Source organism: Manacus candei, unplaced genomic scaffold (genome assembly GCF_025592945.1).
Source record: "Manacus candei isolate 608988 ecotype Guabito, Panama unplaced genomic scaffold, ASM2559294v1 h1tg000005l, whole genome shotgun sequence".
Classification (NCBI taxonomy): domain Eukaryota; kingdom Metazoa; phylum Chordata; class Aves; order Passeriformes; family Pipridae; genus Manacus; species Manacus candei.
In genome coordinates this window covers 18,222,989-18,240,911 of record NW_026138053.1, presented here as the reverse complement: position 1 = coordinate 18,240,911, position 17,923 = coordinate 18,222,989, and the positions used below count along the sequence as shown (strand labels likewise).

General features: G+C 35.7%; 1 protein-coding gene across 2 annotated transcripts in view; it reads left to right on the top strand.

Annotated features, from left to right (window-relative positions):
• Positions 1–17,923, top strand: part of VAV3 (vav guanine nucleotide exchange factor 3) — a 165,753-nt gene that overhangs the window by 73,707 nt on the left and 74,123 nt on the right. For both annotated transcript variants that reach the window (XM_051793401.1, XM_051793410.1), the window contains exons 12-15: positions 638–724; positions 1,163–1,248; positions 1,622–1,754; positions 2,087–2,196. In XM_051793401.1, the coding sequence (XP_051649361.1) occupies positions 638–724; positions 1,163–1,248; positions 1,622–1,754; positions 2,087–2,196 (416 nt within the window). The remainder of the gene's footprint in view (positions 1–637; positions 725–1,162; positions 1,249–1,621; positions 1,755–2,086; positions 2,197–17,923) is intronic.

The window sequence follows — 17,923 nt, the reverse complement described above, 5'->3', positions numbered from 1 at the left end:
ATGATCTCAACCTGTGACTTCAGGTAGTACATCCCCTCTAAAGCCCCTTTTAAAATCTGCTGTGTAATGACTTCTCTCTGCTGTGCAACAGTAAGAGCAAAATCCTACTACTGGAGCTGCAACTGCTTCTCTTCTAATGAGCACACAGGTTTATGATACGTTTACACCTTACATTCTGGTTTTGAGATGCCTTACATACGTTTTCTGCTCTATGCTCTATTTACCTTCTATTTATGCTTCTATTTACCTCAGATATTCAGTGTTGCTAACTGCTTTTTCAGCAGTGTGCTGCAGAAATTACATTTCCATCTTTAATCTTGTAAATAAGACCTTAATGAAATTCAGAAAAGATCAGACCTTTTTTACTCTTTATTACTAGTTTCCCTCTTTCTTGATACTAAATGTATGTTTCAATAGATATATTGAAGAGAGTTGTAAATATTTATTTAGGCACCTAATTCTCAAGAATTACCTAATTCTGGTAATTCTTGAACATTAATTCAGTAATTTCAGAAGAAATTACTAAATATGCTGATAAGTCAAAGATAAAATTAGAAATAAATTTGTCAAAATAATGTATTAAATTAACCTGTTATAGAAAATTATTTTTCCCTCCTTTTTACCGTTGATACTCTAGGACTTGGCTCAATATGTAAATGAAGTAAAGAGAGATAATGAAACTCTTCGTGAAATTAGACAGTTTCAACTATCAATAGAGAACTTGGTATGTGATTTTTTTTTTAATTTATATGCCGTTTTTGAATCACTGTTGATCAAAACTATTGATAGATGCATTTTTTCCAAATTTCATATGAGATTATAAGTACTCTTGTTAATATTTAATGTAAATGTGCTTTGTTTGGTTTAGAATGACATGAATATTTAAAGTACAGAAATCTCTGCTATTTTGGGTGCCTGTAGTTAAATATTTTTGCTTAGTTCAAGATATATATTTGTATAGTGACTTGGATGTTTTTGTAATGGGTAAACCTTTCCCATTTGAAGACAAAAATAGAATGGACTGATTCTTTATAGCATTTAGTTTAGATGGTAGCGAGGAAAAGATGATGTTTTCTGGTCTGCATAGTCCTTTTTTTGGGGTAAAAGGAGTGAGTGGTCACACTTTTGCTGTATTGAATCATACATATTACTTCTGTTTCAGAATCATTCCCTCTTACAATATGGAAGACCTCAAGGTGATGGGGAAATTAGGATAACGACATTAGACAAACGTGGGAGGCAAGACAGGTGATGGCACAACTTGTGGTATCTGCTGCTAAAACCCTGTAAAGTAAATTTTGGTAGAGTTGAGGTCACCTCAGTGATTCTTGAGTACTTCCCATTCACTGTGCATTGACAGAGCTGATCTTCTGTTTGCCAAGTGAATTTGCAAAGTGATTAATAGAAAATTAGCTATTACATTATTATCTAAGATCACTAAGTCCCTGGCAAGTAGTAAGTCTTGAGCAAAAGGACTTTCAATGTTTGTTGTTTTATTAGTCAGTAGTTTAGTTCTTCATCTTCAAAATTTTAAGTGCCACTGGCAAAAGTGTGTAAAATAAGACTTTTGGTGTTAGCTTTCTGGAGTATTTTTAACCATCTTTATGCTGTATTTTTGTAGGCACATCTTCTTGTTTGATCTAGCTGTAATTGTTTGCAAACGAAGAGGTGATAATTATGAAATGAAGGAAATAATAGATCTTCAGAAATACAAAATTACAAACAACCCCACTACTGATAAAGAAAATAAAAAGGTAAATATTTGTTGCTAATTCAATTAAAATGTATACTTTTACTAACAATTTGAAGCTTTTTGCAGGAGTTTAGAATGTAAATACAATTTCTTTAAGAAACTTTGCTTTATATGTAAGCTGAAGTGAATATTTAGGAATTTCAGCTTTTGCTTATTTTGATGTAATTACATAATTTGAGTAAGTCATTCTCAAGGAACATAAAAATGTGATGTTGCTGTTCCCAAAATGAGTGAATTAAAGGACATACAAATGCTTTATTATTTTTTCATTTTCTTTTCCACTTTCCTTTCTTTAATACTGATGACCTTTGTATTGCAAATCTTTTTGTGCAGTGGTCTTATGGCTTCTACCTCATTCATATCCAAGGTGAAAATGGTTTAGAAGTTTATTGCAAAACTAAAGACTTGAAGAAAAAATGGCTTGAACAATTTCAGATGGCTCTGTAAGTATTTTTATTAAGGTAGAATCACATTCATTAGTCATGTAAGGATATAATTTAAATTATACTGAACTTCTTTCATGTGTTAATGCAGCGTAGTTATCTATTTTAGTTGACATTCTGAGAAACAGCTGATTGACATCTTCATGAATAGAGTATTTCCCTGAATTTCCTCTTGGAAAAGAAAGAGGGCACTCTAGACTATGTAGTACTTTCCAGCTTTGCTGCTAAAACTGTTTTAGTAATGCTGTCTTAAGCAACCACGGGGAAATATTAATTACGTTAACAATAAATATCTATTATAATAGTGACATTTTTTCCTCTCCCATTTTAATTTTTGACTAATTGAAGTGTGTTTCTGAAGGTGATGCTGATGGTTTGAGAGCGGATCCTGGCACCTTTCCTAGTGGCTTTTAACTAATTTATTAGTTAGTATTTGGATCAGGTTGCATGGCATATTAAATTTAGTTTCAAAAGGCTGATTTCTTCTTGTCAGAAAGGCAAACATGATTATTGACACCTCAGGTATTCTGATTAAATTTAAAACATGCGAACAAGGGAATTGGATGACAGGGTGATGCTTGGTTTATGGAAAGGAAAAATGTGAGGGGGAATGAGGTAATCCCAGTGCAAACAGACAACATTAATAATGAGGGTTTGAGATGTGGTTGTAAAGGTATGTGGATTCAGGAGAAAGACTGTTATGAACTGATTTGAGTGAAACTTGTTTATAAGCTGTATACAATTTTTACAAACCTTAGTACGATGAGTGCTAATGATTTAAATGGAAACATAAGGGAGGAGAATCTGGGCTGGACAGATATAATAAAGCCTGGTTATGAGGATTCCCATCTTGCTGATTTTTGTTGAAGATAAAAATAGCACATGTTTTGTAATGAAAACAGATGTTTATTTGCATGTGTGCCTCTTTTTGTCCCTGTGATCTCCCTGCTATACTTTGTGTAATGTCATAATTATACTTAAAACATATATGAAAAGTGGGGATCTCAGATTTATCAATTTCTGCATTGCAACTATTCATCACTCTTTGGGTGTCATGGCCCAGTGCACAAGAAAACCCAACCAACCAAACCAAAACTCAGGCAAGGAGCTAAGGAGAGACGGAGAGCGCTATGGCTTTTTTCCTGTTTCTTTCCCAACATTTCTATAGTTCTGTGCAGGACTGTTCCCCCTGCCCCTCTTCATGTGTGATGAGTGAGTGCAGATCTTACCCTTATGCAGTATAAGGTGCCAACCAGTACTGCAGCGTGTCTCTGTGACCAGGGGGTTATTGCTGCCGCTTGCCCTGTGTGAGCAGAGCAGACAGGACCTGAATGGTTGACAAGATCATGTGCCACTTCTTTCCTCTTTCCATTTTCAGAGGGTTTGGCCTTTGAAAATGGGGTGTGGTGTCAGCCTTGTTTTGCTTGGTTGGTTGTCCTTTTTGTAAACCCATGCCTCTATTTTAAGCTCTTTCTGTGTGGCTTAAAGCTGTAATGCAGAGGCACAGGAACTGGAGCAGCAAGATCAGGGCTGAGGTGCAACATGATATAGTGGCATTATTGCTATATCCTTTCTGAAGTTTTTATTACTTACCCCCAATTCCATTACATGGGCTTGATTTCATAGCACATTTCCCTCAGCACCTCTCCCAAAACATACCTTGGTGCATGTAACAATAATTATGTTCTAATGCATGTTGAGACATAAGAATTTGTATTTGGGAATAAACTAAGCCAAGTGTTTTGAACAGTTGCTTGGTTGCTTTGATTTGTTGTTTTCAGGGGTCTTATAGTCTACTGTGTAGATTACCTCTTCTGCTCTGAAAAGTAGCCATGACTGAAATTAGGCTCTTACTCATCCTACTCAGTTATAATTGCTGCTTCTATAGGCAAAATACGTCTCATTACTTAAAAATTTGACAAGACTTCAAAACCAGCACTGCTGAAGGGGTGAATGACATTGGGTTTTGATTATCAGAAATGATATTGTTTACTGAGGTCAAGCCAGTAATTTCAATGCAGTTTTGTTGCCTTTGGAATAGCAGTCTGTATGAAGTCAGTTTTGTGCAAGTGTTTATCTAAGAATGTAATAAGAGAACAAATTAGGATCTCTCTTATTATTTTTAAATTAAGAATTAACCCTGTTGCCACTACAACAGTCTTACAGGCATAATTGTTAGCTAGGCTGTACAATTTTTTTTTTGATCTTAGATGTTTATACCAGTGTATGAAGAACAGTGATGATAGTTATATTGACTGAAAAAGCACCTACCGTTGAGATGCTGTTGTTGAGAAGTATGAAACAGAGGAGAACACTGCTTTGCTGGCTGGATTTAGGTTTGGAGGGCAGGAATACATTAGGCATACTTGATATGGAAAATCTCTAAAGGAGGGATGGATGAAACCCCAGTGCAATTTCCAGAGCGTTTCTTTTCAGACGAGTAAGTTTCTTTGAGAAAGCTGGTTTCACAAAGCTGTGAACCTATTCTGCCTCTTAGCCAGCTCTGTAGTGTGTGGTGAGTTGTTTTGTCATGAGGGAGCTTGGAAATGCTGGGTTATTGGTCATAGGAAGCTGAGTAAATTGTTTTTGTTCATATGGAAGCTCTGTTGCTACAGTATGTATTTGCTGTTTTACTGAGACTATTGCTTTATTTAGCTATGGTGTGGCTGCACTGAGATTCTTGTTGACCTATACACTGTTAAGTTCCACAGCTGAGGCTGATCACTCACCTTCTCCCCCTGCCCCCCAAAGAAAAAAGGTTTATTGTCTGCAACCTTCAAAGTTGCTGGTTGTTTGGGAGAACTAGATTTTCTAGATCAGAGTAAAATGAAGCAGGACACTGGGGCAGCACAATTAATATTGCTGTCAGGCTGTTGAAGTTGAAACTGTGGTTGGACTCAGAAATCTGATTAATTGTGGAAGTTTTTGTAAAGCTGACAGGGAGAGACCAGCAGACAATGTTTTAACAGGGGCTATCATATCACAAGTGCCTGAGTTCTGTCTTGGTGTGCCTCTTCTTTCACTGATATGAATGGAAGTTCACATGCACAGGGGCAGTGTAACCTGCTTATTCCCTGGGATGAGATGTGATGCTTAACTGTGACAGTGGCCAATTTGAGCAGTTCTATTTTGTTCTTGGAACTTTGTTCATAGCAGTGGATGAACCTGTAGCTCTATAGGTAAATAAAAATCTTCTAAGATAGTGTTACAAAGACTTTACTGTACTAGTGGAATGCTTAAATTTGGTCAAGCATGTCAAATAGCAGTGGTTTAAATGCAGAGTCATTCCATATCCAAGATAATATTAATAGAAGTGTACAGCCAAATTACTGTAGTTAAATACTCATCCAAATGAGAGACATCATGTATTAAGTGAAAGTTTGTCAGCAGTGTGATGAAGTGCATGGTTTATTTGCTGTAACTAAGTAATTTAAAACTTCAAAAACTGATTGTGTGACTCAATTTTTTTGTGTTTTCTAGTAGCATAGCTTGTCTAATCCCTTTCCTCCTGTATTAAAAACAACCAGAAGTATCAGAACAAATATGTAATGTCTCAATATACCTTCAAATTACATAAAATGTTAGATCCTGTCATGTTATTCAGCTTATGGTAAAAGGTAGGAGTGTTGACTGCTTTTTTTTTTTTTCAAGAAAGCTCTTCTACAAATGCTTTTTTTGGTTTTAAAAATGCTTATTTTTAAAAATAGTTGACTGATATGTGTGTCAATGAATTTATGCTAACCATACTTTATTAAAAGAAAAATTCTTTGAAAGGTGAGGTTGTCCTCCTCTATTGTATACATATTTTATGTATGTACCTCAGTTATATAACTTTGGAACTACTTAGCTGACTAATTAACAGGCTTAATTTCTTATTATGTAGCGACTCCTATTCTCATCATTGTTATGATGAATTTAATTCTTTTATTTCCTCTCGAGAGGACGGAATAAATACTGAAAGAAAACTACAGCTGTCTCACGCCAGCACTTAACATTTGCTTCCACCCACTAAATATTTCTTTGTGTGTAGTTTATTTCTTGATCACAGTAGAGCATGGAGCAGGTGTGTGTTCTCTTCCTCACAGTGGCAGAGATCTTCTTCCATGAAAGGCCACAGATTGTTTTCCCACTGACAGGATTTGAATCCATTAGTGTAATATGACATACAATATCTTATGCTGGTTTGTGCTAGATCTGTTTTGTCATCATGATGCCCAGTTTGCTAATTTAATTAAGCCTTTCTCTAGTTTCTCAATTATGGTTTTAATCTGCTCTAAAAATGACCATCAGCAAACTTGACTCCACTATAGAACCGTCTTACACATATATGCAATTTAAAGAAGAATTTAGGCTGGAGGGGTGTGTGGAAATTGTTGACCTCAGTCTTCTGCAGGGCTTAGCTTGCTCAGGGCTGTGTCATCTTGAGTTTGGTCCTGCTGATTTTCAAGATGCTTGGAACCAATATTGCAAAGTCTCTTGCAACAGTGTTCTAACGTGCTTTTTAATTAGGCTTTACTCAATATCTCCCTTTCACAAACTGAGAAATGTATGAAAACATCTTGCAGGCAGAGAAACAGGCCTTTTGTCTTAATGTACTCAGTTAAAATTTCACCTTCAGTAACTGAAATAGCAGTATTAATATCATGTCTAATTAATAAAGCCTGAAAAATCAGTGGGAAACTCATGAATATTATAGTGATTAGGGTATGCATTAATTGTATGGAGTTTATGAATCTGGGGGGCTTTTTTGTTTGTTTTGTTTTAATACTGAAATAAAAGCTGTTTCAGACATGTATGGTTCTCAAAAAGCAGTGGTTTTAGTTTTAATCACACTGTACTTTGTTTTCGGTAACTAGAGAGTTTGTGTAGCAGCTCAAGTGTAGTCTAACATGTTTTTTAAAAATTCCTGCTTCGGTTCAACATAAATTCACACCTCATAACTCAAGGGACACAGGACGTATAATCCGATACTGAGGAAATAATCCCCGGATTCATTGATTATCAAACCTGGTAGGTGTGCAGACAACAGTTTAGATTAGGGGGACTACGTAAATTGTAGATAGAACTTACTTGTTTTCTTAATTTTAAAGAAAACTCATACAAGACACAAGGTAGCTGAAAAGTGTTCTCTTACCTATTATCATATGTATTTCCAAATTTGCTTTGCACTCTGACTAATGACATTGGTCAGATTCAGCTCAAATAGATCTGTTCCCTCAGTGCATTAATAATGCATGTGCATTAAGATTTCTTCTGAGAGAATATTTGAGCTCTGACATACTGAACACAGACATATTAAATTAAAGCTTTCTTATCAGACAATTTTAAAAGCCTTAGATGTCTACTGCATTTTTCAAATAACCTGCAAAGGTGTTTTACTTGTACCAACCTCACATAGGTTACCAAAGCAATAAACAAACATGTCTGCCTGGGCTTTTTCATCAGTATAAATATTGCAATACTGCAAAAATGAATGCCAAGTTGATGTCTGCCAAAGAGGAATGGTTGCCTGTTCTTTGCTGTGACTTCAGTTGGTTTTGATCAAGTGTTTTTCAGGGTTATAAGCAATCATTCACAACATATTTATAGTTATAAAATTTCTTTAGATTATTCCAGACACAGCAAGAACTGTGTGAAGATGCTGTATATGATTAAGAGCACAGTGTAAGGACAGCATAAAATGTGAAAGCAAACCAGAATTTATGAAAACAGTGGGTAAACACTTGGAGATGATAAATATACTGTGATATTATGTCTTCTGGTTCACAGAAGTCAAAGCTATCCCAGTCCTAATGTTTTTACAACTTACCTTACAACATGTGAGGTATATTACTATGAAAATTAATGTGTTTGTTTAAATTCCATGAAATAAATTTGTAGTGACACTACATCATAAAAATGAAGTACCACCATCTAAATATTGAGGGGTTTTGTGCAAGAAGATTTTTTTCAGTGTTAAAATATGGAATGCTGCATTACATGTTTGCCTTGATACTTTGGCTATATGAATAACTTCTCCCTGCAAACCAATGCAGCCTTTCTTCTTAGCAGATACAGGTGTTTGTCCAGTAATTTTAAAGTTTATGGCTTTATAAATTCTGTATTTTCATGTTTTTTCAGTCCAAAACATATACATTTGTCTTCAGCTAAGTGTAAATACGTAACAAAATATTTAAAGCTTATCAATACGAGCAACTGGTAAATTTGGATTTGTAAGACTTAGAACTTTCACAAATAAGGCTCAACCAGTGAATATTAAAGTATGTAAAGTATCGATGCTTTTGATTTACAAATACTGATGTATGACAGAGCTTTGTTCCGATCAGGTAGTGTTCAAAAATGTTATACGAGAATAGATTAACTCAAAGCAGTCCATCTCCCACGCTTTTCAGGGAAGTTGACTGATAAGGAAGAAAAGGAGAGCTATTATCTTGTTTGAAACAATGCAGTACGTTTCCAAAAAGTTAACAAGATAATTTCCTTGATCTCAAAAAAGCCACTCATCATATGATCAAATAAGCAAATTTCCTAGCAAATTCTTAGAAGTTGTGCTTTCTTGATCAAAAGCACAATTTACTTGTGATATGGTTAATTTAATTATATAACATGTCTTCTTGATGAAGACGCTTTGATGTGACAAACCAGAATGTTTGAGTATTAGCATATGGAGAATTGATTGATTGATTATTTCAGTAAATAGCATCTTCAAAGATGATTCTGAAATCTAACAGCCTAGCTGGAACAGAAAAAATGAATTAGCTGTAAGTAATCAGCATTGCTTCTGAGAAGAGAAGGTAAATAAGAAGCTGAAAATCATTCCTTGTGAAACGGCATTGCTCACCTCTAGTGAGAGTATACCTTAGGAATGCCATTTTTTTTCTTCACCTTTTTTGGTAAATAATAAAATCCTTGTAAAGATTCAAAAAGGAATATTTATTAGTGGTTTTCTGTCTGCCCTCTTATTTTGTTATTATGCAAATGCCTTTCTGATAGATGACAGCGTGTTGTATCAAGTGATGAGTTGAAATGGTCGTAGTTGCACTGAGCCAAAATGTTTCAAGTGGAGAGTGAGCAGAGTGCAAATGTGAGGCTGGTTCTGCTGCTTGTGGGGAGTGGGATTCTAAGGGCAAATCTGCTGCGTACCAGAACAGGGAGTGAAGTTGAACATCTCTGGGGACCAACTTTGCATGCAAGTCTTCATATGAGGTTTGGCTGAGAGCTTTTAGTTTTGTTTGATAGTAACATACATGGTTTTCTGTTTCTTCTACTGTCTGGGTTATTACTTAAAACATATGTAACAATGGCTATGTAGTATTGCTAGTAAAATTTTCAAAAAATTTCTGAGATACTTAGTACCAGTTGTCATGGCTAAATTTTAGGGTGGTTAAAATTTTAAAAGGAGGTCACTTTGGCACAAGCTGAGAAATTTAACTTAGGATGTCTTCATAAGTAATTTCTGTAAGCAACTAATAACTTAGAAATACTTATGTTAGATCTAGGTTTATTGATGCATTTTCTGCACTGATGTCGATTATTAGTACAATAAGTAAATCTGGAATGCAGATTTTCAGTGTCCTGAGGTATTAACCTGTGCCATTTTCTTTATAAGCTATACTGCATGAATACAGCATCAGATTTCATGTCACATACACTTGAAAATGATCTTCAGCAGTTTGTGCTCAGGGTGTCCATAATTCTGAACAGTTCTGTATGAAGCATTTTAAATTATCAGAAGCATAATATGGAGCGCAGAATAATATCAGCTCTGAAATGCAAAAGGTCTAACTTGAGGTTGAGAGTTGAGGAGAGTTCAAGGTATTGAGTTTTATCTGAGCTCCCTGTAGTATTTCTTCTTTTAATACTTAAAACAATTGCAATTCACTGCAGACTCTTTATCTGATATTTCGTGCATCTGCTTATTTGTTATGCCTCTGGGCTCACAGGTGGGCACACATATATTAACTATTCTCTAAAGCCAAGTTTTAATCAGGGGAAATGGCTACTTAGTTTCAAATATAATAGATTTTAAAAATGCCTGACTTTGCAAGCATGTGCTTACAACTGAACTCTGTGTAATTTCTTGTGCCAGGATTGCATTTCTTGAAGAGACTGATATGGGAAAATGATCTTCAAAACCTGACCTAAATAGCATTTCTGCAAAAAGGAGTCAAAACCAAAAAGAAGTATCATTAGAACTTCCTTGGGTGTTTTTCCCTTTTGGGGAGAACTGTCAACCCCAAAGAAAAGGCAGCTGTCTCACCATACTGTTATGCAGAACCTATGACCATTAGACAGCCTGTTCCCAACCCAAGAGCATCTGTATCTGGGCACTTGCTGCTGTTTTATGTCACTCAGAAAACTATTGTGGGATTGCTAGTGTGGGAAGAGAGGGTTCCTCTTCTGTCCAGGCTGACAGTCCCACTGAGCTATGGCAATCTGGAGGAACATCCCTGGGTCTAAATGATACCTGAGAGGTTTGTCATCAATCCTCTGAGCAGAATTGATGTCTCTTCAGTGCTTACAAGGCCTTTGCTTTCTTTGTATCTAACAGAAGTGATCTACTCAACAGTCTTGGTCAGCACCTGCTTTTGCTGATTCTGTGTCTTGTTTTGCAGCCAATTTTCTTTTGAAAGGAGTTTTCTTCATCTGTTTGCAAAGGGTTACTTTTGCATTTTTATTTTGTGTGAAGTATTCTTTCTTTTCCTGTATCTTTTGTGATTCCTGCAATTAAGTGGGTATGTGCTTTTTGTGGTGGAAAAATGGTGTGCATATATCCAAGGAATATCAAATGTTTTTCAGGGTTTTTTTTCCCCCTCCTGTAATACATATCCCCTTCCAGTTTAAGAAAACAATAAATTTAGTTTAAAAATACTTGAAGTTTGCGAAGGAGAAGTTGAGTTTTTAATTAAGTACTCCAGAGCAGCAATTCTTCTACAGTAATTGAAATGTTTTTAATGGGTATAAACAACACATTTTCAGTGGCCTAGACCCAGGGAGGGAGGGGAAATCTTAGAGGTCCTAATTGCTGAAGTCAAACTAATGTTGAAAAGCTGCCAGAGAAGCAATTAAAAGAAATGGTCCTCAAAATACATCAAGAAGGAGAGAAGAACAGGTGGAAGACAGCGTTGGACCTTGCAGGTTTTTTAGACTATAGTTTATAACTGGTAGCATTAAATGCAATAGTAAGTAGATTTGTAATAGAAGAAAGAGGAGAATTCTTCTTTGTGCTGTGTTCTGAAGTCTCTTTTGTTTAACTCCTTGAAGGAAGTGAAGCCACAAGATGGTAGATTTCCAGTGCTCTGTGCTGCTGGATGCCTTCTTTTTGCCTGTTCAGTGCTATGAGATTGACATCCATATCCAGGAGCTAAAGGCTCCATATTCTATTTTCTTCTACTCTTTGCATTTTCATAAGGCCCCTTTTTCTCTTTTGTACACTTTTTTCCCAGTAAAGGCTGTGTGGTTTGCGTTTTATTAATTTCCTATTTAATATTTAAACTTGCTGTAAACTTGCTGACCAACGTAATACTTCATTTTATAAATTATATTTTTGTTAGATTTGTTGACAGCCAGTAAGCTTTCAGTAATATGTCCACACAAGACAAACTAGAGACAATAGTTCTTAGTCTCTTGAAATATGTGAACGGCAAAACATTCAAGGGAAGATGTACTCAGTATGTCAGAATTTATGAAATAAGATTTTTTTTCATTGTTTTTATATTTAGAAATATGTCCTTTTTGGAAATGAAGACTGAGATTTTAATATGTTTATTCTCCACCTGGGAAAATAGGGGGAAGGAGCTCTTAGCCCTTTATTTATTCTTTTGGGATACATCTGTAGTAATTACATATATAGTAGATAAGATTGAGTTTTGTGGCTGAAAGTTTAGTAGTTTGCCTGTTGCATTTTATTTTGTAAGCCTTAATTGTGTAGAGGAAGTTTAACTGACAGTAAAAGAAAACATGTTTGTGCCCACCCCACTGAAGATATTACAATACAATTAATTTATTTAGTCCAACCTGTTGTGAAAGGCGCTCTGTTTAGTTTTTCTAGAAGGAAACAAGCATGTAAGAATGCTGATAAAAACCTAAATTGTTGCTCTGAGGGAACCAAATGCCTGTTGGATGCTATTGCTCTTCAGACACATTCTGATCATAATGTTTTCTCATTGGAATATGATTTTGATTAAGTAAAGAAGTGACAGTAGCAAATCTTATCTAAACTACTTGATATTAGTGACGTTCATTGCAGCATGCACCTTGGCAACATGTCAGACTGAAGGTAATCAAAGTTCAGTTTTGAAAAATGGGGTATAGAATTTACACTGGTGAATATGTCAAGATTGCCAAGGTTCACTGCTTTATTTTGACTTAAGTCAAATCTTTTGATTGTGACATGTTTGTGTCTTGAGGGTTAAGAATGACTTGAAGCCTTTGATGTGCTATTCCAGCCTCTAGTATTAGAAAACTGTAGTTTAAACTGTTTCATTTTACTGAAATGCACAATTATTGTAGTGTTTTGAGGTTGGATAGTTGAGAGAATTTATTCCTTATTCTATAGGCATAGAAATAAGCAATTTTGACAACACAATTTTGGACCATCCTATATCATTACTCTGTGGTCAGCTGTGCCATTAATCTAGGCAAAGATGATTGCTAGAATGAATTCTGACTGCAAAAGCTTGTGGGGGACTGTTGATACCCCGACACTCTGAAACCGTTTATAAAGGTGTTGCATTATGTGGGTGGCTGATGAGATTGGCCTTTGATCAACTTACTCTTCTGAGAAGTAAGAGTCAGTAGAAAAAAGTGGCACTGCAAATGTGGAGGGAATATTTTTAAAAGAGGAATATTTCACATGCACGAGGCGTGCTCCAAAGTCTGTGGTATCAAGGGCAACTGAAAAAGATACCTGGATAATTGTTTTCTTTACTGAACTCTGCAAGCTTTACAGACAAAGGGTTTGTTCAGAGATATGGGATTGACTGAAGGAGGTGGTCATTCTGCTCCTTGCACAGTGGCTCCGATGGCTGATGCAGAGACAAGAATTGTGTGTCCGAGTGACGGAGACTGGCAAGATTAGCACCTGCAGGTCTCTGGGTTGGTGGTGTAGCAGTGAATTGGTCCCAGTGGGACTAATATTCTGCAGGTAACTTTGAAAGAGAAAGCTTTGTTCAAAAGGCTCAGGGGCAGCCCAAGGACATCACTGTAGTGACTGGAGTAAATGTGGTTATGGGGATCCAGCACTGTGCAGGAGAGGGCACTCATGGTTGTCCCTTACAAAAACTCTAGTGCTGAATGGAGGAGAGAATTGAAAAAATTGTCCTAATAACAGATTCATGATGACATTTTGTCTCTGCTAGAGTGTAGGAGCTAAAACAGCCTCGTGAAAAAGTAAAAGAGAGAAAGGGAAACTACTTTTGACTACCTACATTGCTGTTGCTTGTAAAAATGACAGACAGTTTTACCATAAAATGAGGAATGTGTTCTCTGTCATTATTTACCTGAGATTAAGTATTTCTGGTGTATGGGTATCTTCCTGCTCTGGACACTTGTCAAGATTGTTTGACAGCAGACATAGAGGAAACATTTCATTTGCAGCTGGGGGCACCCTATGATAGAAGTTGTGGTTGGAGTGACTGGGGAGTCTGCAAGAGGGCTTGACTATTCCACTGTGATGGGGAAGGAACCTAGTTTAAACCCAAATTAGATTTTCTTAATTACTTCAATATGTTTGAAATTTGATAAGAATCGTGTGTGGGTTCCTTTTATTTTTTAGTTCCCCAACAAGAAATTCTTCTTTTAAAGAGGAAAATTATTATTTTCCTAATATTTATACTAATATTAGTACTAAATATTAGTATTATGCTCAAAATTAATGTTAACATAATATTCAGCTTTTTTTTTTTCTATGTCTTCCAGTGTACCCACAGGTTGGGAAGTAGAAGGGAAAAGATTTGAGAAAGATGAAATGTTCTGTTTACTGTGTTGTGAGAACTCTGGTCTGTGTTCTGTGTATCAGTGTAAGGTTTGCATGCTGTAACTAAACGAGCTTCTCTAGGGTTGGACATGGCTATGGAAAGTTGTATGCTATGTCATGACATTTTTTTCATTGACATTATCAGCTTTATTTACTGTATTTAAAAACTCAAAACATAGGATGTGATATTCAGTGTGGAAGGTTTTGTGGGGAAAAAATTTCCTATGGTCCTTGTGGTATTTGGACTTAGGCAGTCGCAGAGGAGTTGAGCTCGACCTCTAGTTAGAAACTTGCATGTGTGCAAGTTTGCTATTTTTCCATTACTTTTTATTTGCTGAAAAGAAAACATATTGAAAACTAAAATATCAACCCCCTAGATTCATCAAGTTTCGGGCTTTACATGGAAAGAGTTGCAGTTTGATATATACTGTGCAGTGTCTTGTCTCAGACTTGGCTGATACGATGGGTATTGTGACTGCAGAACTGGATGTGCCACAATGCAGCATTAGTGATCAGGTGCTAGAATGTGCAAGAGTTTTCCTGTCCATGGTTAGCACTGCAATCTGTGCTTTTCTACAAAGCTTTCCTTATTCCACCTCTACATTTATAGTAGACAGTACACATTCTTTTTATTTTAATGGATTTTGTTGTATCATTATTTATCTTTCTTTCTTGTGCCTCACTTTACAGCACTCTTTCTTCAGAGGAAGCATACAGTTTCTTATTTTGCACTGTTCTTTTCTAGTGCCTTTATCAGGATATTAATAACGGGAAACTGCATCCTCATAACTGTGAGTGCTTTTTTTGGAGCAGTGATTAAATGCCTTGTCTAACAGGAATCAACTGATAACAGTGCATCTAAATGTTAATATTTTTAGTATATTATTTCTTCATAAAGAGAATAATGAGATAATGGATACAATACTGATCTTTTTCAGATGTGATGGACTCTGAGATTTGAGAATATAGTTTCCTGACATGTAAACTGAAATCAAGCACGTGACATTTTCCCACTCCTGTTTGACCTCAGTCTGAGACAATTAGGATTAACTATCAGAATCAGAAAGGAAGAGACAAAAGAAAACTATTCTGAGTGGATGCAGTGACATGGTTCATTTTGAGACATCTTCTAAGTCTGCACAAAAAGAAAGGTTCAGCAGTAGATTAAGTTTCTTCTCTTGTTGATTCCCTCTTCCTGCACGGGATCCTCCATTATTTGCTGAGGCTCTAGTCCCTTCCAGATTCATTTAATCTGTGGCTGATGTACTTCAGTGGCATTCTCCTTTGATTCACTAAACTTTTGTTGTGAGGGATTTTTGGGCTTTTCATTTTGGGTGATGTGTCTTTGGGGGGAAAAAAGGGGGATAAATTATATATTTTCAGTGGCAGAAGAAAGGGCTAGCAAAATTGAAAAGGTCCTTTTGGCTTATGAATAGTTTCTGGGTGCTCCTAAAAGACATACTCAGGCTCATGTCTTTAAAGAAAAAAAAAAAAAAGCCGTTTTACAGGATCTTTGTGACAGCTTGGCCTTATCCAAAAAGGAAATACATGAAGTTAGATCTTGGTGAATTGATAGTGAATATGAAAGATATGTAGGTGGTGAAGAAGGAAAAGTTTTTTTTAGATAGGGAATTCTTTGAAGTAATTGCTAGTATCTTCAAATTACCAAATTAAAACCTGGTGGGGTTTAAAGAAACTGATGAATTTGCTCTTTGAGACGTTTTTGTGCTCCTTAAGAACTGACCAGTACTTGGAACCAAACTAGTTCTTCTGTAATAGCGGACAAGATAAAGTGAAGTTTGCATTCTGTTCACAAGTTTGTGTTGTGTTATGTTTTCAGTTTTGTATTCCTCTACTTATGCAAGTAGGACAAATATATCCAAGTTTTAGCACACAGTAGATCAAGTTGAAAATCTGTTGATCTGGATAAAACTTTCCTCTTTTTTGGGAGATTATATTGTCCAATTTAGACCACAGGTGCAATAAAACAACTTAGAATGGAAAAAGGTGAAGGGGCTTGTGACAGCTCTTCTGTGGGGCATAACTTCATTCTTTGCCATTTTAGCACTATGCTTTTTTCCTCTGAAGAATAATTTTTTCCGTTAAGAACTGTAAAATGAAACTGAATGGCTTTGTAAAATATAAAGAAACTCAAATGTTACTTTTAATATAAAGAAGAATGAATATGGTGTATCATCTTTGTTCTGTTAATAGGAGTTACATTTTCAGTAGTTCATGCATTTCAATCTTTGTGGAAGATAGCCTGAGAGAAGAATGAAAGAGAATTTTTACATATGGAAGGAAGTTGTGTAGTCATATGCATGTGTTAAACAACTGTCTGTATGAGGCTGTAATTTTTTTTCTTTTGATCCACTATGCTTATTATTTTTGAAGATTGATCCTGTTCTAATGAAATTAATGGAATTTTTTCTTTGGTTTGTTCTTGAAAAATGATCAGGTTGTTAGGATTAATTTGGTATGCTTTCAGTCTCTGCACATTTTGCTGATACTTTGAATGTGGTTCTGCAAGATACCCTGCTCAGAACCAAATGGTCACTCAAAATGAGCTTTTGTTGGGAGTGTGAATACTGTAACTTGTTCTAGGGAGTTTTGAGGATTGTTTGGAGTGTAGCCTAAGAAGTTTTGGCAGCCCCTTGACAAACACGTTGTGAAATACAGGCTCTGCCAAGTTGAGCCTCAAAATAATACTTTTTCTCCTGGTTTAAGAAGTTCTTTACCTTTTTAAGGTTAATTTTATCTGTCCCTTCCTGCTGTGAATGGGTCAAATGCCATGCCAGTCTCAGTTAGCAGCAGTTGTAGTATTGACATTTTGCATATCATAGCAGAAAGGGAGACACAAGTGAGGTAGTTAAAACAATACTGATTGTCAGGTTATTCTCAGGCATAAAAGCAAAATCTCATTTGGTTTTTGAGTGCAGTTTCATTTTCAGCACGTTCGTTTTCAGCAGGCAGATTAGAAGACTGACCTCTCTGACACTGGGTACTTAAACAGATCCTTTGAATGTGTTGGTTTTTTTTTTTTTTTTGTAAGCCTTTTCATTCAGTCCCAGAGAGATTGAAGCTTGCATGGTTATCTGTGTTTCATTGCAGTTTGTGACTGGTCTGTGTTTTAGTTTAGAAGTTGTTTATAATATGTAAAAATGAAACTTATAAGTATCTCCAACTTTAACGGGTGAATATGTAATTTTGTGTGTCAGAAAAGTTTCTGGGTTTTCCTTTGAGTGCTGTAGATTCTTGCATTCTTACCCTCAGGATTTTTTTTCCTTATTTAATTCCTATGCATCGTGCATTCTTATGTTCTTCCCATAAATATCTGGTGTTTTTCTAGCATCTTAAGCATTCCAATATAAATAATATTTAAAAATACATTAACCCTTGCTATATATATAGTCTTCTCTGATACAGTCTAGATTAATATTAAATTATGAACCTGGCTTTTCAGCATTACTGATTTTGACAGCGTTTAGCTAGTTTGGGGATGTTATTGAATTAAAAAAAAAAGAAGAGAAATCCATTGAAAACTCCTGTTGTCCTACACAGTCTTGGAAATGGGAGGAATGACAGAAAAAAATTAAATAGAATACTTAATAAAATTTAAATAAACCAGGAAACTGGTGCAACAAAATGATCAATGGGTCATTTTTAAATTATACACCTGCTTTTAAAAGGGAGGATAAACAAAACACATGTATGGTAATGGACCAGTGCTTTGTACATAAGTCTGATCTT